The 26,801-nt window shown below is 40.3% G+C and overlaps 1 protein-coding gene across 1 annotated transcript; it reads right to left on the bottom strand.

Annotated features, from left to right (window-relative positions):
• Positions 1-3,702: 3,702 nt before the first annotated feature.
• On the bottom strand, positions 3,703-25,309 carry HSD17B7 (hydroxysteroid 17-beta dehydrogenase 7). Its single transcript, XM_058539707.1, has 9 exons — positions 25,223-25,309; positions 23,107-23,310; positions 19,426-19,518; positions 18,227-18,341; positions 15,140-15,334; positions 11,245-11,349; positions 10,449-10,505; positions 6,716-6,814; positions 3,703-4,273 (listed from the first exon to the last, which is right to left on the bottom strand). The coding sequence occupies exons 1-9, from the start codon at positions 25,255-25,257 to the stop codon at positions 4,172-4,174; spliced, it is 1,005 nt and encodes a 334-aa protein (XP_058395690.1). The 5' UTR covers positions 25,258-25,309; the 3' UTR covers positions 3,703-4,171.
• Positions 25,310-26,801: the final 1,492 nt, after the last annotated feature.

Genomic DNA, 26,801 nt, shown 5'->3' with positions numbered 1-26,801 from the left:
TCTATTTTCATGTATCTACCTTGTCAGAAGTTTGCCTATTTTTCTTTTTAAAGAATCAACTCTCGTCTGTTCTTCTCTATTGTATTTTTAATTCATTATCTTCTGCTTTTATCTTTTCCTTCCTTCTACTTTTTTTTGAATTTGTTCATCTTTTCCTCTATCTTCTTGAATAGAATGAAGTCATTAATTTTCAGTTTTTCTTTTTTTCTAATCTATTCATCTATAAATTTCTCCCTTGGTAGTTCTCAGATGAATTTCACTCATCAATATGTAGAATTTTCATTGTTGTTTAATTGCAAATATTCTCTAAATTCCAATGTGAATTCTTTCTTGACCCATGAGTTTAAAAGTGGTAAAACATGTTTTATTACTGTTGTTTTTTGCTTTTTTTTGTTTTGTTTGTTTTGTTTTTTTTTGCTGAGGAAGATTCGCCCTGAACTAACATCTGTGCCAATCTTCCTCTATTTTGTATGTGGGTCACCACCACAGTGTGGCTGCCAACAAGTGGTGTAGGCCCATGCCCAGGAACTGAACCTGGGCCCTGAAGCAGAGAATGCTGAACTTAAACACTAGGCCACAGGGCCAACCCCTGGTTACCTTTATGTAAATGCATTGTGGTCAGAGAACATGGTCCGTGTAACACACAGTCTTTAATATTTATTGAGATTTACTTTGAGGTCTAGTATTCCATTAGTTCTTAAATTGTCACATGTGGATTTGAAAAGAATATGCTTCTCCAATATGGTGAGTTCCATACACATATTCATCAGAACAAGCTTATTAATTGTGTTATCTTCCATGCGCCTACTAATTTTTTGTGTGATTAATAAAAGGAATTTTAGAGGTAAACTCTTTCAGTAAGGGTTAGAGATAAACTCTCAACTTTTGCCTCAAAATTTTATTTCAGGCTTGCTCTTAAGTTACAGTTTAGATGGGTTTAATTTCACTCAGTGCTTTGAAATTACTATTTTCTTGTCTTCTCAACAGCAACACTAGAAGTCTGCTGTTATCTAATTACCTTTCATTAGTAATCTATTTTCTCTGATTGACAAGTCAGTTTCTTTGGTTCTCTGCAGTTTCAGTATACCTAAGTTTTATTTGTGTTTATCTCATTTGATACTTGTCGTTTTTCCTGAATCTGATGATCATGGCTTCCATCAGTTCTGAAAAATGCTCAGCTTTTATCTCTTCAAATATTGCCTCTTTCCCCATTTTTTCACTTCTCTCCTTCTGGAACACCTATTAAATGCATTTTGAAATGTCCCATCCTATCATCCACATGTTCATTCTATATCCTCAAAACCCAACAGTGGCTGGCACATAGCCCGTGCTCCATACATATCTGTGGAATTAATAAATTATTTATACTAAACCCATCACGGAAGTCAGGATAAATGCACCAGTCCAAAGAAATCTGATTAGCCGTTTATGTGAGAGAAATCAGGCAGCTCCTGGAGTGCAACACGTATACCTAGTGGTTGAATCTCCAACCTAGTAGCTAAGCACAGGTACCAAAACAGTAAAATTTGAGATAATTTAACGACAAGAACCAATTATTGAAGTATACCACTTGGGATGTGTGTTTGAGGGGGCAGGGGGAGCTACATACAATTTTTTCTCCATTCTAAGGAAATTGGATAAAATGGCTCAGAAAATATGTAGAGCACCAACCTACTGACACATAATAAATGACGTGAAATCAGGATTTATTTCATGTTTAAAGTCTCCTTTTGGGTACTTAATGTAGAAGAGAATTAATAATTTATACTGACTCTGCATCTACTAGGATATAATCTCAATTTTCTGCAAGGTAAGCACTGGTATCAATACTTTGTATAATTAAATCGAGGTATAAATTGAAGTAACTTGCCCAAAGTCATACAGCTAGTTAATAGCTGAACCCAAATTTGATCCAATGTCCACCCAGTCCCAGAGCCCAAGCTCTCCCACCACCCTCCCGCTTGACCTCATGCTGCCTCCTGGGTGAAGAGTCAACACTCGGGAAACAGAACCAGCTCTTGGTCAGATGGGACATGGTCACTCAGTGCCTCCTACTGTGGCATTTGAACCATGACATTCTGGCTTATCAATCTCTAATAAAAACTCTCTTGTCATCATTCTCAAAAAATGATCTTTACTCATTCACGTATATTATTACATGATCACTCCATACCCATAATCAGAGGAAGCAGAAAGATAATTACTCTACTCTACAGATGAGGAACTTGAGATTCACCATCAAGTGCTTCTTCCAAACGTACAATGGGAGCGAACGGAAGAGCAAACACCAGCTCTGCTTTCAGCTCTCCAGCCTCATCCTTTTGCTCAGAGGCAGCGGAGAGTGTCCACTAGTGTTCAGCCCTCATTTTCACGCAAAGAATGTTTAACTTTAATAAAAATATCTTGAGCAACAAAATTAGAGAAATTGTAACTAAAAACTTAAAGTGTACAGAAATTAAATTTACACAAAGTTTTTCACTTTTATGAACTCATTCAAAATTTTACTCTATTATATTCTACGTGTTGTGTTGGTTATATTCAGGGTAAAAACATCTAGGCATTTTTGCCTTTTGTCTTCATATAATGCAAACTAAGCCCTAACCGCTTCTTTTTTTTTTAATTTTTTGTTTATTGCAGTCACATTGGTTTATAACATTGTATAATTTCAGGTGTACATCATGATACTTCTATTTCTGCATAGATTACATCATGTTCACCACCCAAATACTAATTACAACCCATCACCACACACATGTGCCGAATTATCCCTTTCGCCCTCCTCCCTCCCCCCTTCCCCTCTGGTAACCACCAATCCAATCTCTGTCTCTATGTGTTTGTTTGTTGCTGTTATTATCTACTACTTAATGAAGGAAATCATACAGTATTTGACCGTCTCCCTCTGACTTATTTCACTTTGCATAATACCCTCAATGTCCATCCATGTTGTCACAAATGGCTGGATTGCATCATTTCCTATGGCTGAGTAGTATTCCATTGTGTATATGTACCACATCTTCTTTATCCATTCGTCCCTTGATGGGCACTTAGGTTGCTTCCAAGTCTTGGCTATTGTGAATAATGCTCCTATGAACACACTACTGATACCAGCAGATATCCCACCAGCAATTATTCAATTGGAAAATTTTATTGAAACAATGTGAGTAAATCATTTTTTGCTGTAAGATTACATCCATTAAAATATGATCATGAAAACGGGTTGGTGAGTAATGAACAAATGTGTAAATGGTATTAAAGGTCAGGCCCAATATTAACAGGGACTACCTCAATATCAATAAAAGACACTTTTAAAACAAGGACAGAAATAATTCAATTCAATAATTGGGCCAATGGTGGCCCAAATACATATATACTTTTTTTTTTTTTTTGAGGAAGATCAGCCCTGAGCTAACATCCAATGCTAATCCTCCTCTTTTTTGCTGAGGAAGATTGGCCCTGGGCTAACATCTGTGCCCATCTTCCTCTACTTTATATGCAATGCTGCCACAGCATGGCTCGACAAGCAGTGTGTAGGTCCACGCCCGGGATCCAAACCTGTGAACCCTGGGCCGCCAAAGCAGAGTATGCAAACTTAACCGCTATGCCACCAGGCCGGCCCCCTAAATACACATATACTTTTGTTCCTGTGACTAACTACACAGACATCTGTATTAGGATTGTTAGGATTCTAACAATCTCAGGATTGTCAGAAGCAGCATTTGGAGGAAGAAATAAAGTACAAGACCTAGGGAAATTGTTCACAAGAAAAGGAACAAAGCTAAGACTGCCACTTAGAGAGTGGCCAGTACTTCGCCCCGCTGGGGAAGGCCGAAAGGAGAACCAGCGTGTGCCTGGTCCTCACCTCATCCCATAAAGTGCACTTCGGGCTCCAGCGGGCAGAACAAATAAACAGGTACTCTGTTGGGTACCTCTAGCACAATTTTGATGTGACACCATTCTGGAGACCATCTAACTGTCACTTTACTTTATCAATCTATTTTCTCATGTGCACACACACATGCACACATACACAGTCTTAGAGATAATTCTGAAAGGAAGGAAAAGAGACAATTATTGTTCATAGTTTACCACAAATGCACATCACCCAACTCAACAGAAACCCATGTGCTCCAGAGTGCACAGAAGGTATGCAGTGTTTCAGAGCGTGTCATTGTTAGCTCTGGTTATCTGTTTTTTGAACGGTGTCCTTAATATGCTTTTCCAGTTCCAGTAACTTTTGGTAAAAATTTTCAGCAGTGTCTTCATCTAGGTCCATCTGGAAAAGAAGCAGATAGGGATCACTAGAAAGGAAAAATGAAACTAACAGTATTTGTGTATAAGGAATGCATTCAACCTATGTAAGAGAACTGAAAAAAACCAAAATGGCCGGTTGGAAAGGGCTGTGGTGACAGCCATGTGGGGACTTTTAGGAAACTCGGAGATTCTGAGGACCTATAACTCTCAGTCCAAACTCCAACACTCACCAACTCTACTGATGCTTCCCTTAAATGGCAAGACTGAAAGATCTGAGTTTTGCTGTCTCCCCTAACAGCTACATACCCAGTAACAGAAGACACCAACCAACTGTGATATGACAGGACAAAAGAGGAAAATCAAGGTTTTTTTTTTATTCCAACTGCTACTCACCTCCTTCTTTAGTAAAAGAGCCCTGATTTTAGCTAGGCTCACTGCCCTCCAGATGAAAGACTACATTTCCAGCCTCCAGTGAAGTTAGTGGGCATCATGTGACTGTGTTCTGGCCAATGAGATGTAAGCAGAACTGTTGTGGGTCCTATCTAGGAGTCTCTTTAAAAGGAATGGGGCCTTCCCTTCTTCCTCCCTTCTTCCATACTGCTCTCTTGAGCCTTAAGGATGAGGGCCACACTTTAGGGATGGCAGAGGGGTGACGGAAGGAACCTGGGTACCCGACAACTTGCGGAGCTGCCAGGCCAGCCCAAGGCTGCCTCTCTCCAAACTGCTTTCACATGTGAGAAATCTAAGCTTCTATCTTGTTTAATCCATTGTTATTTTACATTCTTCTGTTTCATGTAGAAAATCTAATTTTAACTGACACACTGTACGTAGAAGAAAACTTTCAACCCCTATAAAATAAAGTGATATCTCTTTTCAAGTCAACACAGAGCCAAAACTTCAAAAGAGGTCTTTCTTCACAAAGCTAAAAGGCTAAAAATTAAAGAAAACTTTATAACATTTTAGAAATAGCATTTACATTCATTCAGTCACGTTAAGAGTTTTTCTATATTGGAACTGGAAGAGGTAGGAGAGATCCCTTTAGTTCAACCCAACCTTTTAACAGAGGATAAGCTGACTTCCCCAAATTAATCAAAGGTTAAAACATTTTCTTCAATGCATTTCCATAAAATGCTAATAAAATACTTTGGTTTATAGAATTAAACATTTTCTCCATTTGGTAAACAAATCATTCCCTCAAGATTAATAGTAAGTTAAACTCTAAGGCTCTAAAAGTAAGCTTATTAATTTACAATAGAGCTCTTCGCGATGTTATTAAGTGTTATGTACAACATGAAGGGAAAAAAAGTCATATAGTCAAGAACAATTTGGAAATGCCAGGATTAAACATTTCATACGTACTTCTTAACTGTATCAACTTCTCAAAAAAGCCTTTACTAGGCTAATGTGCATTGTGCACGTCTCTGAAAGAGGGGAATATAAAATATGAAGCACTTCTCGAATTTACTTGATGGACGAACTGCTTTTTGCAAATCTTCTCAAGGAACTAGTATCCCACAAACATATTTCAGGAAACACTGGAGGTTCACAGGCTCGTTTTTAGTAAACAGATACCATGGGAAGCAGGGAACATGGTTCCCCTTAGACGTCAAGCCACTAACATTTACACAAGATCACTGCCAATTATTTGACTTTCCTGAGATAACTTATTTGCCTCAACCTAATTTTATTTTATGCCAATGACTCCTCACAATAAGCTAGGCAGTGAAAAATGGGAGGCTGAAATAAACCTTACTCATGACAAAAATACAACAAAATTAATTCTTACAGGTTCAAAATAAATTTTCTCATTTTCTAACATGTAACTCTTTGTTTGATTCTTTTTACGAGATTATACAGAGTCTAAAAAACACAGCACTGATTCTTTTCCTATATCCATCCCCCACCTCTCCAAAACACCAATCTCTTAAAGCTAATAATAGTTACAAGTGGAACTGAAGACTCAAAGGGCAGTTAACTTCACTCAGAAAGACATTTTATATTTCATCCATCTTGCAACACCTTAATTGAGTACCTACTATGTGCAAGGCAACACACTAGGAAAGGGAGGTATAACCCTCCTTCTCACAGCTTATATTTGGACAAGGGAGCCCGACGTTGACTGAATACTATGCAGGAAAGGTATAAGATGTCAAGAAGGCCTATAACGGAGGCACCTGCCCCAGTCTCAAGGGTCAGAGAAGGCTGAGATACAAGCTGAGATCTTAAGAATAAATAGTAGAAATCAATCAGTTGAAAGAAGAAGGGTAAGACCAGGTGATGTGCAAAGGCTCAGAGGCAGGAGACAGCGGACAGAAATGAAAACAGGCCAGCGTGATGCCCGCACAAGAGAGGGAAGACTCGGGGACGAGAAGCCGGGAAGCTGCTCGGGCTGGTCAGCAACCCCGGGACCGGCTCAGCAGCCTGGCAGTAAACCTCTTCCACGTAACAATGCAAACAGATTTACCTTTTGGGTTGTTACATAATTGCTTCCAAAGCCAGTGGTGTTACTCAGATATTTGGCCAAAGGATCAAGAGACTCGGGCTTTTGATGGAAAAGCCATATCTGGAAAGGAAGAGGGTGTCAATGATTTCTTTGTTCTGCCCAAGGTGAGCGAGGCTGGTGGGATTTACAACAAGTGATTAACAGACCTCCAAACAAATTCTAAAAATCCTCTTCAATATCATCAGCTAAGTGTGATATCTTCATGAACCAATACTGTAATCTGAAGGAAGAAAGTAAGGCAGCCTGTTTACATACCCTTTGAAAATTTATTTAAAGCAAAATAACTCTCATATGTTAGCCATCTCTTCCCTTAATCCCCAAATCAAAGTTCACGGCGTATAGACTATCTGAGTTGATACTCAATTCATGCCACAGTAAACTACAAGTCATTTATGTAATATTTCATTTTATTAATAGATAAGCATGCATAGGTACAACATTCAAAAGATATACGTGGTGAAAAGCTAGTCTTTCTCCCTTCCCAATTTTCCAGCCACCTACTTCTCCTTTCTGGAAGCAAGTACTCTTACTAGTACCTTATGTATTCTTCCAAAGAAAATCTATTCGCGGGGCCGGCCCCGTGGCTTAGCGGTTAAGTGCGCGGGCTCCGCTGCTGGCGGCCCGGGCTTGGAACGCCAGGCGCGCACCGACGCACCGCTTGTCCGGCCATGCTGAGGCAGCATCCCACATACAGCAACTAGAAGGATGTGCAACTATGACATACAACTATCTACTGGGGCTTTCGGGAGAAAAAGGGGAAAAAAGGAGGAGGATTGGCATGGATGTTAGCTCAGGGCTGATCTTCCTCACACACATACAAAAAATCTATTTGCTTAAAAACACATATATCCTTTTCTCTTACTCAAACGAAAGCAAAAATATACATGCTATTCCACACTTTGCGTTTTTCACTTGAACAATAGGCCCTGGAGATATTTTCAAATCATGTATGTAGGGCTGTTTCATCCTTTTTTAAAGTAGCACAGTATTCCATTTCATGATGTACCACAATTTATACAATCGGTTTCCAGTTGATGGACATATAGCTTGTTTCCAGTCTTTGCTATTACAAACCACACTGTGATGAATGATGAATACATCATTTTATATAAATTTGAGTACATCTATAAGATAACTACTACAGATGGAATTGCTGGGTTAAGGGTATACGTATTTATTATTCTGAATGATCTCGCCAAAGAGTCCTTGACAAAGGCTATATCAATCTACTCTCCCCCAGCAATAGAAGAGTGGATTCTATTCTAAACGAGCACCCTCGTTTCCCTTATCCTTGCTAATCAGTGTCTTATTAAACTTTCTAATCTTTGCTAATTGGAGTTGAAAAACAGTTTTGTAGTTTTAATTCGTATTTCTCTTAGTAGAAGTAAGAGGGCATCTTTTCATATAATTAAAACAGTTTAAAAACTCTGTTCACGTCCTTTGCCCCTTGTTCTAAGAGGTTATTGTTTTTTTTGATTTGTTGACGCTCCTGAACTATTAAGAAAATAAACCCTTTATCTACGATATGAGTGGCAGGTACTTTTCTTCCACTTTGTGGTTAGTCTTTGGAGTATATTTATAATGAGGATTTTGGTCATGCAAATGTTTTTACTTTTATTTAACCAAAATTTTTAGTCTTTTCTTGTACGGTAAATTGGAGTATCTAAGGCTCCACACTCAGATTATTTAAACATTTCCTCATATTTTCTTCTAGTAATTATATATTTTAACTTTTATGTATAAATCTTTTAATTTATCCAGGATTTTATTTGGTTGTAAGGTCTATTGTTTGGCAACGTTTGCCGAATAACCCATCTTTTCCCCACTAATTTGGAATGCTATCATTATCATATATTAAATCCCTGAATGCTATGGGCCTATTCTAAACTTTCTATTCTATTCCACTGATCTGTCAATTCACATACCAGAACCATCCCATTTTCATTAAGATAGTTGTCTTTAAAATCTTGAACACTGAAATATACTGAATCCTTTACAATAAGCCTTCTATCATATACTCCTAAAATTCCTATTTTACAGATAATAGAATGCTCAGACGAGTGAAAAAATGTGCCATGGGTTCATAGCTGGGAATTGGAGAACTGGGATTTGAACAGAATTCTGGAACCCACACTCTTAACCACTGTGCTTTAAGCCACTCAAGCTTAGGCCATTTAAGGAGATAAAATGTATTCCAAGATTGAAGAGACTCTTCCTACACATGTGGTATGCTCAAATCCTCATCCATATCTACCAGCATCTACAACCATCACTAGGTGGTAATTAAAGGGATAGTCTCCTACCCACCCATATTTTAGGAAATTACATCAGGGTCACAACAAATTTTTTACACAGTGACATTGGGATCACGCTGCCTGTCCCACCCAAATCCAACACACCCTTCAGGGCCCAGACCAAGCCCTACTTGGTAAGCAAAGCCTGCTCCAACTGGTCCAGTCCCCACTGATCCCCCTTTCTGGTTGCTCCTAGAGTATCCACCACCTGCTGACAGAATGTTTTATTTCTTGCCTATTTTCTGTATTCATTCTTTTTTCTAAACATGACTCTGAGCTCCTTAATAACTGGAGATTTTTCTTCTAACTATTCCCCATACCAGTGACACTCAATTTATACTTGATCTCCAGACTTGATTTGCTGTGTTGTAGATGTGCACAATGAGTAATTCCGAAAGGACTATTCATTATTTCTAATGGTTTGGCAAATATATTAAAAACTAATTAAAATTAGTTTGAAAGCACTTGCTTCTACAATCAACTTCTGTCCCTACAAGAAATGCATTTATTTCTGCAATGTTTACCAAAACAGGAGTGTCAAGCCAATTCCCTTAAGGTTTTCCTTAGTTAATTGCAATTCAGCCAAGATTTAAGAATCTACTAAGTATAAGCACAACAGTACTAGTCTCTCAAGTTTTCAAGATGGATAGCATAAATCCTGAAGGAGCTAAGTGGAGTGAGGAAGACAAACACACGAAGAACTGACTCTAATAAATGGGATTTCAACCAGATGGTATAAAGAACAGAGGACAAATAAGTTCCATCTTGTATAACAATTCTGATCCATTAGCAGAGGATGCCTTTGGGGTCTGGGGTTGAAAATAGTCACAGATATCATTTGCGTACAATAGAAAAGAGTATTATGATCCATTAGTAACATCTGCCATTGATGAGGAAATACACAATCCACTTGCCACGTGTGATTCAAGGAAATGCACTGGTTTCCTAATAAAATAACAACTTGATCCTCTACTATTAACAGAGGAAAGGGAATTTTCATATAAGGAAATGGAGCTGGACTTCATTGCCTCTACTCTTGACCCGCAAGATGCACTTTCCCCGTGGGAAATCTCACACTGATTGCCCAGCCACCATTCTTGCTTTGCCTGTCCCTATGGTATTCTACTGCTCTGCTCTCCTCCAGCGGCTGGTGGATCTTGCTTCTACAGGAGTGCTGTCTCTACAACTGTGGCATCCAGTGCCACAGCAGATACTAAACTCAAACTTCACTCCTAATGCTCTACACTTAGCCTTATGGTCCCCCTTAGTCCAAAACAGGACCTTGATTGCTCAAAGCTTGTTCTCTTATCTTTTCTGTTGAGATTGTTCCTACTACCAGTGACCTTACAATTTACATCTGCTAAGTGATTGTCCAAGCCATTGAACCTCTAGTAACATACCATTGCTTCTGTTCCATTGTACGTTGTCAAAGTGAAGGCATTTGCGAAAAAGCGAAGCTGACGAAGAGAAAACAACAGTCATTTTGTGGTGGTTTAGACTAGAGTCACAAAAGCATCATTCATTTATTTACTAAAAAGATAACCTGCATTTCTCAGCAGAGAATATTTTTTTATGTATCAAACAATAAAGACGTTTCAAAAAGAAGTATCGCTTCATCTCCATCACTCCAAGTCAACCACTGCTAACATGAAGGCATATTTCCTTCTCATCTTTTTTCAACACCTGCCATAATGGAGGGACATTTTTCCCTGAGCTCTACAAGGGAGGAACATTTCCTAATGTGTGCTGGAGGAACACTGGTCCTGCAAGTTGCTCAAAACACAAGACAAAACAAAGAAGCAAAAACATGGTTCTAAGGTCATACAGTGTACAATCATCTCCTTCTTGGGAACTTCTGGAACACATGACCACATTAAAAGCTGAGAGAAATCCAATTTAATATTGCTTAACACAGTTCCCAAAATTATATAATCATAGAACTCTTGGGATCTTTGGCGCATGATCAAAGAAACATTCCCTTAAAGAGAAGTGGACACTCAGATGGTGGTGCAGTGGGAATATTGCGTAGTACGAAGCAGAAGTTACTTATTAACTAACTTCAAAAATCTCGAATGAAATGGTGTTCTGTCATTTTCAGGTTCAATTTCTTAAATCACTTCCCAGCCTGAAACACATCTTTTTGGTCCCAAATCGAATAGCTTAAGTAAACTAAGAAAAGAAATGTTTACCACTTACCAGCCATATGAATGGCAACAGCAGCGTCCATATAAAGGGAGGTAGAACTCCATATGTCAGATTGGTCAACATCGTACCTGGGCACAACACACTGGAATACAGACCCTGGGAGCACAGAGACAGGTAGCAATAAGATATTAATTCAGTGTATATTGACTCAGCTATTGACTATATGCTAGCTAACAAAAGAGATACACAAATGAGCCAGGAAGCATGAAGGATTTATGCTCTGAGTTGTCCTTGAAGCTGGATGAACCATTTCAGTTGAAGAATCATGTACTGAGAACTCATTATGAGAGGCCCGCAGGATGTAAAAATTAGTAAGACAAAGTCTCTATTCTGAAGAAACTTACAGTACAAAGAATAGCCAAGCTTAAAGCTGGAGGAGAAAAGCCAGACCTGGTTATCTGAGTTTTCCATGTTATTGGCTTAACTGAAGATCAGTTTATCAATTATAATAAGCACTTAAGATAAAAAATACATATACGGCACAGTCTTTGCCTTCAAGAAGTGTCTGATCTAGTAAATACAGACAGCTAAACCTAAAGTATGTGTCTGTTGCCCTGCAGGTACATAAGACCCATACCTCTAGCTCCCGGCATCAGAGAGGAACGAAAGGCTGTGTGTGGTTCCACAAACAGCCTCCACCTGAATATCTCTAAATCAAGTGCCTAGCCTAGGACTCATCATTTCAGAAAGATCTGTCCTATAAAGAGAGCCCCAATTAACACAGAGTGTATGTTAATAGAAAGGGCCCCATGTGGTCTTCAGTAATCGTTGGAGCACTGGGATTTGTTTTACCAGTTTATTTAGTTTAATTTTTACTATATTTTACTTTATCTTGATATTGACCATTTTACCTCGTACTTTTATTACTTTTAATCTTCTTTTTTCTTTTAAATGAAAAATAAGAAGTGCCAGTGTAACACAGACAGTTCAGTGGACAGAGAGCACCCTAAGCAAGAGAAGCTAGAAAGTTTTCTTCCTTTATTCAGGGCTGCAGAGGCGTGGCAGACCTGGCACAGATAATCCAGTCCCTGAGAGACCCCTGGATTTACCAACAGTCCTCTGAAAAAAGGCAAGAGCCTGGACTCATCATCCTTATAGACCAAAAATTCTTCCCAAGAAAGTAATATTTTGCTCCAAAGACAGCTAAGGAAAATTTCTTATTCTGGTAACTAGCTAGGAACAACTAGAGACTATTCAGCCCTAAATGAAGACATCTGTGAACTAAAATCCAGGGTTTCCAACACAATGACTTTCTGACGTTGAGCAACAAAAGAAACAAACAAGGAGGCAATCTTACCCAAGACTGCAGTCCCTCCACGCCCTTAATTATAGGGAATGAACTGTGACGATCCTGACTATTTCTCTAAGACTCGTGTGAAGGGTCATGAATGAATGATTCAACTATCAGATAGCCTATACGGACCTAACAACATTTCCAGTAATACAAGTCTTCAAAACAATGTAGTTCTTTCTTAGCTGCTTCTCTCTTCATAAAAGCCAAGGAAGAAAAGTCATGGGCTGAGAACCAATCATACAGATTTTAGGAAGCAGTAGTGTAAGTGAGCATAAGTGAGGCCACCTTGTTACATCAAACAGCACCAGCCCCTGCTCCGTGTGACTACTCGCTGCTCTGCATGTACTCTAAAAAATTCACATGCTCTCCTGATTTATGGCTCCACTTACATATGTACTCCCCAATAGCTTGATAAATTAAAACCTTGTTCTATGAGTTTCTCTCCAAGAACAGGCTGACCACAGGCGGTAAACATACCTACAAGGTATCCATCACAGCTGACAGAAGAATGGAACAATGCGATGCCTGGAGCCCATCATGCCTGGAGAGTAACATCCCTGAACCTCCTCCTTACTGCCCATTTTCCCTATATAACTGCCTCAAGATTCTGTAATCCTTGAAGATGGGTTTTTGAGATATTAGTCACCTGTACTCTGATTTGCTGGCTAACCTAATTAAACTTCCTTTCTCAATCTCTAATTCATTGTGATTAAATGGCTCAGATCGCAGCGACCAGAGCGAGACCATTGCTCAGTAACAGTAGCATTAGCTAAACCTCCCTTTTTTGTAAAAGATGAAATCCCAAACCTTACTTGACAATTGAGACTTAAATAAAATCCCAGAGCTTTTTATGAAAAAAGAAGCTAATCCACTCCGATGTTGCCCCTAAATGGGAGCTTCCAGGGCACAAGCAGTTGCAACAAGTTTTTAAACATCTCAAAAAACCTCAGAAGGAGGCTCACAATTGGACCGACACACTAAGGCCAAATATAATAATAATAATTATAACAATAACAGCCAACACACACACATAAGCATGTACACACACATGTGCAGACCACATGCCCACATGCATATGCATGTCTGCATATGCATACACACCACCTATACAATCACATTCATACACATGTGCACACACCCACAAAACCAATACATGTGCATGTGGATGCACACCCACACATGTATGCATGCACACAAGCACATACAACCCCACTCATTCATACCACATGTACACACGTGTGCAGACACATGCACAAATGCACACATTCTGAGCAAAAAGCACCACTGTGACTGCTTCATACCAGTCCCCTCATTCAATCCTCCAACAAATCCTTGAGGTAGGCACTATTATTATCCCTATTTTACAGATGAGGAAACTGAGGCATAGGAAGATTAAGTAATTTGCCCAAGGTTACAAAGCTAGTGACACAGCCAGGATTGAAATCTAGTTCTAGAGAGTATGCTCTTAGCATCTACTTATATACCATCCTCTTCACTAAGAGGCATGATTCTAAGAGCCAGAACACACAAGTGAGAATTCCATCTGATAAAGGTCTCCAATCCAGAATAAACCATGTTGTTCAGACCATCACATAAGGCTTAGATGGCTGCGTCTAACGTATGATCAAAGAAGCTCCTTAAGAGCAGTTTCTTGGTCATCTTGTGATGTCTCCTTCCTCCTCGCTCCTAAGCCTGGCCCAGTGCCCTAAACATGAAAGGTCTTTCGCAATTATTAGTGGAATTAAATTTCTCCACAGTCCCACACTCAACCAACATAGTCCATGCAAACAAAGGAAGATGCCCACTGGAAAGAGTGGAGATTTTCAGTTAAGATTTTAGACCTGGGCAAGAGAAACATACAAAGAAGCAGCACGTTCCAGACCACAGAGGCCCCAAGGAGCCAGCACGACTGACAAGGGTTGCCTCTAAACCCAGGGTCCTCACAGAGACAGATCGCTGGAGTCTTACCAAAGATCACCACTATCACCACAAGGCTTTGTAACTACTGACTGTCCTATAGCATCTGATATGAAAACACTGGGAGACAGAGTAGTTTAGTGGGAAAAGCCCCAGCTACGAAGTCAGACAGCCTTGGGCTCAACTCTGAGCTCTACTGTTTACTAGTTATGTTACTTCTGGGTAAAAGACTTAATTCTCCAAACTTTAGTGTCCTCACATGAAAATGGGAATACTCAGACCTACCTCACTGTGATGAGAAAGGCATTAAATGACATACCCAGATACAGAGTACAGCACCTAAAACACAGCAAGGGCTTAACAGTAGTTATTGGTATTGGTAGTAGCACCACTCTGTTACATAAATTATAGCTCTTGAAGAGCTACAGAATGGTGAATGAACCCCTATTACCTAAAAAGTCAGGAGCTAATTATCTCTGCCCCAAAACTCTCATATACACCAACTATCAATCTTCTTCACGCCTGATCTTGTCCTCACAGCAATCCTGCTCAAAAAACAATATTGTATCTTCTAAACTACAACAGTTAATAGAAAGCCAGCCATGTTACTAGGAAATCAGCTGTAGTTCAGAAACCACTGCCCCACCATTCCCATATCACTAAGACAGGCCTCACCCGCTGGTTGAAATTTCTGTTCAAAGCTAGACTCAGAAGGTCAATAGCATATTTGGAAGAGCTGTAGGGCTCCTGGCCTTTGCTGTGCTGGAAGTCCTCAAGGCTGAAATTAGATTTCTTTGCATTGCGAGATGACGTCCAGATGAGCTGAGATGGACCATCATTCTGACAGAGGAGAGGTTCCAGTTCCTGAATCTGAATGAGCAAAAGAAGGAATAAAAAATGTATCAAAATGCAGTGGGGGAGGACAGGATAACAATTTTGAAGCCACTATACACATATACTGGAATTGAACAGGTTTGTCACTGTTAGAGTGAGACAATACAGATAAGCAAGGGAGGAGGCTAGGATGACCCATGTGATAATGGATTAGAGTTAGAGACATCAGTATGAACTGATGTTTAGCTTAATAAAGACATAGATGGTTACATATAAAAATATTTATAGATATTTATACATACTTGGGTTAGTATCCACATATATATCTCCTTGCTCTGTGAGCTGAGAGGGACTAGAAGCATCTGCTACCTCAACAGCAAAGGGTACCCACATCTTGGTTTCTAATACCATTCTCCAATAAAAGGAATCATATCTCCTTAGAGAACAGCTGATTCTAGGACTGGAGCAGGAAAGACACAAGATGAGCCTGAAACATCTTGAAGTGTCAGAAAGGACGTGCTCCAAACAAAACAAACAACCATCATGATGAGGGTATGTCAAAGATATACAGGATCCAACTGAAAGAGCTCCCAATGGCCCAAATTGAAATATTCTGAGCAACAAAATAAAGTAGTATTTATAACACAAAGTAGAAAATACATATCTGTAGTCCTCATGGATATAATAAATGATTTTTTCAGCTTTGAGATATAATTGATCAATAAATAAATGATTGAATAAAGAATTAAATGGAGGAGAATAGACATAGGTCCCTTGCAGAAAAATTCCAAATAATTTATGTAGCTAATCCATCCTTAAGGAGCACTCCTTAAGTGTGGGCTATACATAGTAACTCTCTTCTGAAGAGTACAATATGTAAAGGGAGATAGAAAAAGAGTAACTTTATAATGGAAAAACCTGACAAACACCACCTCAAGCCAAGTGATCAGAGATAACAGCAATACTGATAAGTCATATTGATAGTACACACACGTGATATGATGTGATGGGAAAGGTACTTCACCTCTGTGGTCTTCCTCCCAAAAACACATTACTCAACTCTAACCATGAGAAAAACATCAGACAAATCCCCATTGAGGGACTGTCTACAAAATACCTGAGCAGTAATCCTCAAAACTGTCAAGGTCATCAAAAACAAGGAAAGTCTGAGAAACTGTCACAACCAAGAGGAGCCTAAGGAGAGTTGGCTACTAAATGTAATGTGGCATCCTAGATGGGATACTAGAACTGAAAAAGGACATTAGACTTCCAGAAATTATCTCTACTCTTTATAACAACCCTAAAAGTTTGGTCATTTCACATATAATCAAAACGCAGGTGGATCCCCTTATATAATGCATTTACACCTGAACCTAGAATCCAAGTTTGTGTTCCATAAAAAGTGGTAAGATTTTTAAACTTAATTTGAAGAACATGGAAGACATTATAAGCCTTCCTATTATTTTATTTGCTAAGTCAACTCTAAAACCCCTGCTGACATGCCTACCTCTATAAGGATACACAAGGATAAGTCATGTCACCAGGATACCTGTGATAACTGTGCCTATGGTCACAACTCTCCTCTGCCATTCCCCCAACCCAGATTACCCAAACACTTGATTTTCTTAACAACTTAATTTTCTAAACACTAGATTCATCGAAAAGTTAACAGACTATTAATAGTAATAATTAACTTATTCTCTATAATTACCAATTAATGTCATAATTTAGAAAGAGGGTAAAGGAGAAAGGATTATTAAGCGATAAAGAAAATGTTAGATAATGGATCCCTGTAAAGTTATAAAAAAATGACCAGATGAGAATTCAATCACATCCTGACTTTATATTTTAATTAACTTTTGTCATTGAAAAAGTAATATATCACTTAAAAAAAAAGTACTAAAGGATATAGAATGAAACCTGAATCTCCCACTCATCTCTGACACCCTGGCACCCCAGTTCACCAAAGGCACCCAATTCCATTTGTATCATTCTAGAAATATTACATACACGTATATATAACATGTAAAGATATATCTTTTTCTGCTTATTTATACAAATGAGATCACACTAAACATACTCCTATTTCTTCTTAATAATAAAATACTGGAGCCCATCCTATTAAGTGCAAAACATTTACCTCATTTCTTTTAATGGTTTCATGATATTCCAATGTTTGCATACATCTTAATTTATTATAAATATAGGCTAGTCCTCAAGGAGTTCCAATTTGGAGGGAAATCAGGCTTAAGGTGAAGAAAAGTGATCGTGAATATAAAAGCATCAAAGATACAGGTTCTGTGCAGGCAAACTCAGCATCAGGAGGAGTTCTTTCGGCACCAAAGAATTATTAGCAACTGGCAACACAGTCGGGCATTACTCAATCTAGATATTACAGCTGAAATGTGAGATTAAACCTGAGTCAAGACACAGAACAGGCCAGACAAGCTACACATCTCCTGCTTCACTTGATACGCATGCCTGGAATCTTGACAAGAAGCATGGATGCTTCAGAAATCAGAAATCAAGATAACAAACAAGTAACTGTGAACTATTATTTAATAACGGCTTGCCTGCTACCCACCCTATCTGATGCCAAGCCCAAGCCCAGTTTCAAAGACCATTTAGAACAGGACTGGAGCACTTTTTCTCAGTTCTGTACATTGTTTCTGAGGGTGTTTGTGTGTTTCTTTCTCGCTTTCTCTCCACTCTCTGTAGCTGATGTCGAAAGAAAAAATAATATATCAATAGGTTGCTTTAGGGAAGTAATGTTTTCAAAGAGTAGCGTGATCATCCTATTTAAATACTCAAAGATTTAATGCTAGCTATAAACTAATGAGCTTAACAAAAGAACACTGTGATGTACCCATGGAAGCCTTGAGGATCACGGCACTAAACATTGACTTATTAAGCCCAAAGTCTTCTTACCAAGATAAAGTGGCCAAAGACATTGGTTTCAAACACCTCCTGGAGCCCGTCAGCAGTGACCTTGTCATCCTGGGTCAGCAGTCCCTCAGCTGTGGAGAACACATGAATCACTTTTCTGAAACAGCAGAAGACAATTGTATGACTTGTAAAAGCTTCTTTAGTTGAAGATACTGGAGAGACACTCTTGCTGCCCTCCCCAGCCCCCAAACCACATTTTCCTTGATTCTGTAATAACAGGGAGAAAAATACCCATTTCTCAGACTGGATTATTGTGAGTATTAAATGCTTCCTTTCCCCCAATTCACGGCAGTACTTACATACTTATAGCCCATACTCCCAATAGGAACCCAAGTCTCTCAAAAACCTGCTGATAGAACTCTCTTTACCTCTTTCCAAATCACGTTACAAGTAAACTTCTCTGGGAGAATAATAGCTATGCCAAGGAGAAAAAGTCCTCCCCTGCACAAACTGATGTTTAACCCCTGACCAAAGTGAAACAGGTTGTTTTCTTACTGGGAATTCTTGGAGCATTGAACATATTAATACAGTGATTTGCTGTGAGATCAATTTCGTAAGTCAAGACCAGTGTGGGATTGTGTGTATGTTTAAGCGAAGAGAAGGAATACAAAAGCAGCAGTGCAGTAGGGAGCATGCAGTAAGAGTAAGAATATCTATTTATGAACAAGTTATTAGGTCACAAAATAAGATTTATTTCTTACTGTAGGTTGCGGTCAAACATTTTTGGAAGCCACTATACTAATGTGTATTGAGACTCTCCCAGGAAGATGTTTCCATCTGTGCATTTCCCCAGGCTACTGGTCAGAGCACCTGACATACAGCTGGGAAACGCTTCCAAAGTAGCCTTCCTGGGTACTGGAGTCTCACTGATGACTCTGCCTGATTCTGAAATGTTCTCACTAACAGACACATTCAGGCAGAGCACAAATTGACCTTCTGAAACATCCAAACACTTGGAATGTCATGGAGACCTAGAACACCGTAAGAACCACGACTTGCAGCATTCCCCACAAAAGATGAATGCTTTTCTTTCATGACGTGGTTGCAACACTTCCCTTTCTGTCTCCGTTCTTCTTAACACCCCCTCATCCTGCCAACTTAACATACTGAGGGCAAAACTAGGCAGAAAACAAACACCATCTTTTTCCTTCTAATCAGTTCATCTAGAAAATGGAAATTACCTTGAAAAGAGGCCAGAGAAAACGGCTTTGATATTCAGCTGTGGATTAGGCATGATCCCAGCATTTAGATATAGACAGTCTAATCTCTGAAACCTGCAAATAAAACAGCAAGACAAGATTGTTGGTTATCTCTAGAGCGACTGGAATAAAGAAGGTCCAGGAAGGACAGCAAATGCTTTCTGAACCAAAAAGGTGTCTACAGCAAGCTGAAGAGAATGTATAACACGTCAGTGTTACACTACTTCTTTCTCAACAGTTTTCCTTTAGCCACAGTAAATATCCGAGTATTGTTTTTTTTGATGGCAGCTTCAAACAGAACTTGGGGAGCTATAACCGGCTTTGAAGTTAAATCTCTGATCAATACTCCTTCCAGCTTAGTCCGCCAAATCATGCACTGCGGTAACCCTCTGTCTATTAAACCCACTCTCCTTCTAGTCTTAAGAAATTTTTTTGCCTTTTTTTTTTTTTAAGGTTCATATCTTCCCTATTGATAAGTAAAATTCATATAACATTCATATTCAACTAATCTGATCCATCAATTCAGGAATCCAAATGCCAAGCTATCTACTAAAGCAGAAGATCCATGTGGCAACCTTTCCTTGTTCATGGCCAGGTGCTCTGTATCATAAAATGATGAAGGCTCACAAGAATACACTGAGATTACGCAAGCTGAACGGGTGTGAGGTATTCTCGATGGGCTCTCTCCAGGACACTTGTCACGGAAAGAATTGTGAAATGCTGGCTTGAGAAAGCGTTTTCATTTTTAAACCTACATAAGCCTTAATCTAAGTATATTCCTTTCGAACTAGGTCCAAGACAAGTAGAGGCTGCTCTCGTGATACTCACAGACACCATGAATATTCAGAATACCTCCTAGAATTCTATGCACCCACTAATTCTGTGTCCTCTGTAATAGCCCAGGACAATATGGGCCATAGCTACTAAGGCTAGGACCTTAAAATACATACATGGTTACCAATACAGTTCACACACAAACCTTTCTTGATCATCCTACAAGTAATTGACAGCCAAATGACTCTAATTACTAAACTGACTGTTTAAAGTGCTGATATTGATACCATCAAGTCACCCATGTAAGTGCCGCAAGGACAGTGCAGGTCCATCTATCGTTGGTTGTTCCACCATCTAATTTGCAAACTTTCATCTAAGTATATTAACAATTTTACTACGAATGAAGACAAAATGCTTAGCAAAGAGTGTAAATGGTACCAGAACACCAAATTAAGGTCTGGCTTCAGTAAAATGGTATACTTACTACTTTCAAAGATTAAATGACACAACTGCTCTATTCTGGATAAAACAGAACCACTATTTCTTATTAGTTTTCACCTGCACATATCTAATAGAACAGAGGATTACAGATGGAAAGACCAGGGGTCAGGAACGGCGTTGCTTTAGCCGACTGGAAGGGATTCTTCTCAAGCTGTCTTTGGCTCTAACTTACTTCAGGTCTATACTCAAAGATATCCATTTGGGCCTAAGTGCAGGAGATCCTTGACATAAGCAAGAGATCTATCTGAACACTGTCCCATATTCCCAAATTTGTGAATATCACTACAACCATCATTTCCCAAATTTGGATAATACCATCCACCTCAAAGAGAGCTGGTTTTTTTGTGTGAGGAAGATTAGCCCTGAGCTAACATCCTATGCCAATCCTCCTCTTTCTGCTGAGGAAGATCGGCCCTGGCTAACATCAGTGCCCATCTTCCTCTATTTTATATGGGACGCCCCACAGCATGGCCTGACAAGCAGCGCATCAGTGCACGCCCGGGATTCGAACCTGCAAACCCTGGGCCATCAAAGCAGAGCGCGCGCAGTTAACAGCTAAGCCATCAGGCAGGCCCCTCAAAGAGAGCTGTTTTTAAGATTAAATAAATACATCAAAGCTGCACTAAAACGCTGACAGGCAGCTGGGAAAACTCACTTAATTCCTTAGAGCTCCCTTTTACCCCACAGGTTCAGTGCCTTAAATTTGGGCTAAATTACTAAGTTTGCGAATACTGAATATCTTGAACTTTTGAAGGCAATTGAGAATAGTCAATACTATGAATGTTACAACTTTCAATCTCCAAAGTCAACTGGATTGGAATGGGCTATCATTAACTGAGGATGCTAAAAACAGGAAATATACCAAATCTACACAAAACAGGGAAGACAGCCAGCTGGCTAAGAAAGTTGGGAGAAAGAATGCCTGCAAGCATGATTTGAAACTTATAACTTCTGTCCTGATTCCAGGGTTTTTAACTCAGTAAGGACGTTTACTGTGCAGTTTCACAGATTCGGAGACTCTAAGTTATGGAGGAGTAGGGGATGTGGAACTTAGAAAATCTCCCCAGCTTTTTTTTTTTGTGAGGAGATCAGCCCTGTGCTAACATCTGCCAATCCTCCTCTTTTTTTTTTTGCTGAGGAAGACTGGCCCTGGGCTAACATGTATGCCCGTCTTCCTCCACTTTATATGGGATGCCGCCACAGCATGGCTTGACAAGCAGTGTGTCGGTGCACGCCCGGGATCCGAACCGGCGAGCCCTGGGTCGCCGCAACAGACTGCACGCACTTAACCGCTTGCGCCACCTGGCTGGCCCCTCTCCCCAGTTTTTTAGAAAGATGATATGGCGGAAAATTCTAGGAGCTCAGCAGTGGAGGAGAGAGAAACCACATTCACAAAGGGCTAAGGTTGCAATGAAAAGAGCTGGGGGTGAAGGATACCAACTTTTGCTTTGTAACTTGTGCATCTGGAAAAGGGAAATGCAAATGGCTACCGACAAACATAAAGAACATGCCAAGTTTTAGTCTTCAGGAAATGCCTTTACCAAGGCCTTCCTTGTTTCTACTGCACTTCACTTTACTGTCCAAGGAAATAAAGCAGCTCTTGTTTCTTAAGGGCCTCAATTACAAAAATTTAACTAATTGTTTATTAATTAAATGATTAAATTAATTTGAAAATTAATTATTTCAGATATCCCTAGGGCTCAGCATGGACTACTGCAGGGTTCTTGACTGTGATCATAAACTCCTCTCAGAATTAAAAAAAAAAAAAAGCATGCTCTCTCTCTCCAGAAAAATGCATCGTGCACCTACATGTAACTTTTGTGTATACTTTCTGGGGAGTTATATATCCAAGGACTCTACTCCTTCACATACTAAATATTTATCAAATGTCTATTACATGACAATTACCGTGCAGGTGTGAACAAATCTTTTCTGGCCTAGGGAAAAAAAAAATCCCTGAGGAAGCAAAGCAGAAACCTGGGTCCTAAGACCAACCCAACCAATATCAATATTACTCTTATTTGGGTGTCTCAGTTTCTTCACTTGTTAAATGTTAGTACCTGCCCGATCTACTTAATGAAGTTGTTTTGTGGAGGAAAGATGCAAAAAATGCATTCAAATATCAAAGGAGTTATATCCATGGAAGGCATTACAACTGAACACACATCAAAGTGTACTTATAAATCAATCTTCATGAAATAATCATGATTATTATTGAGAATGAAAACGTGGTACTGAAACATAATGGGTCACTCTATACAGATTTCCTCAGCATATCGTTTTCTTACACTGCACCTGTTTCTTTTTAGGTTTTCCTATCCTTTCTCATTTTGTTAACTCTTGTGTTGTGCAATCACATGAAAGAAAACCCATCTACAGGAGGTTTACCTTTGCTTGAGCTCCTTGGAGGCCCGGAGCACCGACTGCAGGTTGCTGACATCCACCTGCACGGTAGTGACCTCACTGGTGGGGTAAGAGGCCAGCAGAGCAGCACGAACAGCTTCCGCTTTGCCCATGTTCCTGCACGCCAAACACAGGTGAAGCTCATCGTCTGCCTCCAGCAACCGCCTGCAGAGGGCTAGGCCAACGCCACTGAGAGGACAATTCAGACACAGCACATGTGTTAATCGAGATGGTGCCAAATAGAGCCATTTCTCTCTGGTTCAGAAAACTGATTCTACCAACTTGCGCTCCAATCAGGAGCCCAGGAAGACAGAAAAGACTCAAAAATTATTTAAAGAAGGGGGGAACCCCCACTCGAATAGCCACTTGCTCAGGATGCTCTCCGGTTTGTGTTTCTTTCACGCTGCCATAGCTCAATACACAAAAAACTGGAATGCAGATGCGAGCTGTCCTTTAGCATTTCTTCCAATGCAGAGTTCATCCTGCCAGTGGTTTTCATTATGTACTTATTATACCACTCATGAAAGTGAGTCAATACATCACCAGCAGGTGTCGAAAAGAGCATCTTATTAGCTGTTCCCTGAGTGCACATTTTACTCTGCTGTCCAAGTTCCTCAAGGGCAAGGGCTCTGCTATCTGTTGGTATCACTGTCACTATCAGAAGCACCAGAAACTCCTGACGAGGAATAGGATGAAGCTTTCAAGAAGAGGCATCAGTAACACGGCAGGAGGTACAAGCCCCTCTCAACTACTATGATCAAATAACCAAGAGGAAGAGAAAGAACTCAACACGATTAAGTAGAAGGTCGGAAGAAGAAATATAAGATGAACACCAGGAAAGAGAAGCAGGGATGAATATGAGAGTCAAAGATAAACTACTTCAGAAAGTGAAACTGCACTGTAGACAGGACAGCAGTCAGACCAGCTTGGCTGATAGCAACAAAAACCTAGGTAAATAAATTCTGTTCCAAGACTTAAGTTGATTCCAGGCAAAGAGTCAGAACACCAAAAAGAGCCTAGCACCATCAGTAATCTGTTGGCCCTGCCCACAGAGCATCAAATATATTTATGTTAATTGATGCTCACTTGAGAATAGTAGGCCATTACTATAAACATACAATTGCACATATAACAATATATGTAAAAGAAACGAACAAAACCAATTCTGACTTATTTAAGAAACTTCAACATAGGAAGCACCATATCAGCTGTTAAAGTCACTCAGGAGAAGACACACTTAAAAACTGCCAGTCATAGATACCTACCACGCTGGCTCAGTTAATGTGGATGTGGCTAGATAATTGAAAGTGGACTAATTTTAAATGACATTTATCATATCCTTTGTCTTAATCCCTCAAAAACTCCACATGCAACAAGTAGACAAATGGTTTGATTAGTTTCATCCTCCACACATTCTTCAGGGAAGTGCAAATAAGAAGCTAAATAGGCAACAGAAAATGCTGAGTCCAAATGAGCAAGCCCGGAATAATTATGAACTGGCAGTAACGGTTATTTGCACTCCCCTCACGCCTTAGCAGGAAAAGGTTACTTTTCTCCGAGTTTCTGAAGAGAATGTGCCAGGTGTCTAGCACTGTGCTAGATGGAATAAGATTTTTTGCCCCACTGTTCTCATGCTCATGAATGTTGAAATTTATCAGAGGGTGAAAGTCTTGCACAGATAAAACACCGGGAGTACAAGACATGGCCACACGGTCACAATTAAACTGCCAGGCATGGAAGATAACTGAAGAGAAAGTCAAAGATAAGACGGGGCAGGGTCCGCGTGGAAAGCGCCCTTTCTCCTGGATCTCGACAGGATCATCACTACGACACTCCTCTCTCACTGGCGCTCTAGGTTTTCTTTTCACTGTCAGGTTTAATTCAAAACGCCAGTTACCGAGTACCTCAAGGGCCCGGCACGCCCCGTACCTCGCGCAGTGGGGCACCCAGGGAACAGCGGGACGGGGTCTGGCCCGAGTCCCCGGGGCAAGGTCACGGGTGGGCGCTCTGGGGGTCTGTCCGTGGCGGGTCGTCCTGGCCCCGTTCTTTCTGCTCCCTCGGACCCCCGATCTCCCGCCGCCGCGATCACGAGAGGCCTCACCTGCTCGCCCCGGTGATCAAAACCACCTTCCGCATCGTGGCGCGCCCCAAAGCCGAGCGGTAAGGCAAGGACACGCCACAGCTTTCAGAAGCCCCAAGACCTCCCGCCGCGCCCACGAGCCCGTCCTCCAATCAGGGCCCGGTGAGGCCCCGCCTCCCCTTGCGTCATCGACTCCGAGTCGGGCCCTCCAATCGCAGCCCGCCGTCTGCCCGCCGCGCTGGGGCCGGGGTGGGGTGAGATAGGCCGAGGGGCGGGGCAGCGTGACGCAGAGGCCCGAGCCGGTGCCGGCTCTGCCGAGCAGTCCGCGGCGAAGGTGTCCCGCCGGCTACTCACCAGCCTTCCCGGGCGCCTGCCGGTTGTCGTGGTTGGGTACGGGATTAGTGGCACACACAGAATGGACGCCCAGGCGCTTCAGATGGATGCTTCATCGCAGGAAGGCCTCAGGATATTTGCACCAGAGCTCCTTATTTTGGAAGAAAGGTTTGGATCTAGGAGCTGAAGTTTGGGGATTATCATCTGCTCTGTTTTCTACTCCGCCTGGACGTGTAGATCCGGGCACTGTCACTTTACAGCCCAGCTTCTGGTCCCAGACCTCCTCTTCCTCTAAAAAATCATCTTTGAGAACATGAACATTGGTTTTATTAAGAATTTTACGCAGAATCAATTTTCAAAACTTGGAATGGTTTTGGAAGGGGAATACGGCGTCAGAGAATCTCATGTGGGACGTCGTAATGGGTCTTGTACTCCAACCTCGCATTTGAGTGTGTCTCAAACTCTTTGTGGTCAAGGAGCCGTTTTGTTATTCCAAGCCATCCCAGATGGGTACTTTTGGAAAATACAATAAAAATGAATTAGTAGAAAAATGAAACAGAAAGCAAAAGGCATACAAAATACAAGCCCCAATTTTTTATTAGACTCAACTCATAAGAATACTCTGCCACATTGCAGTAAAAGTTTCTAATGCTTACTCTAGGTTTCTGTAGTTATCGTGAACTGGTAACAACGCGACCAACACCAGTCCGGGTCCACAGTAAGGAAGCGGCACACCATGTGTCAAACTCTACAGAATATACTTTACTTCACGGCCTCTTTCGAAGTTTTAATTATCTATGAACAGCAATGTTCTCTGAAAGCTGTGAGACTGAGATAATCTATATTGGCTTTTGAATATCCTAGAGGTGTTGATAAATTTTATATCAAGTAATTTAGTAATCATTTATACCAATAAAATTAGATCAAAAGAATAAATATGATTATTTGAACATTAGGCTCCTAAATAATAGAATTTCTTTATTATTGTTTGGGTGGAACTCAGCTTCTACCCTTATCCCACTTTCAACTATTCTTAAAGAGATCACAATTTAACAATATTTTCTGAAAGTTCTGGAATAAAATTAACCCCAGTCTTTAGAGTATAGACCCAAAGACTCCTTTTAAAGTGTCATAGAGCTCAGAGGTGACATGTAAAAGGGATAAGAGTGGTGACACAGAGTTGTGTGGCTATCCTATGAATAACTCATTTCTACAAAGAAGGAGGAGGGCCCAGGTTGGAGTTTCAGCGTCACCACAATCTTGGGAT

The sequence above is a fragment of the Diceros bicornis genome, chromosome 4 (genome assembly GCF_020826845.1).
Source record: "Diceros bicornis minor isolate mBicDic1 chromosome 4, mDicBic1.mat.cur, whole genome shotgun sequence".
Classification (NCBI taxonomy): domain Eukaryota; kingdom Metazoa; phylum Chordata; class Mammalia; order Perissodactyla; family Rhinocerotidae; genus Diceros; species Diceros bicornis.
The sequence above is the reverse complement of the archived record's forward strand: the minus strand, read 5'-3'. Positions and strand labels throughout refer to the sequence as shown.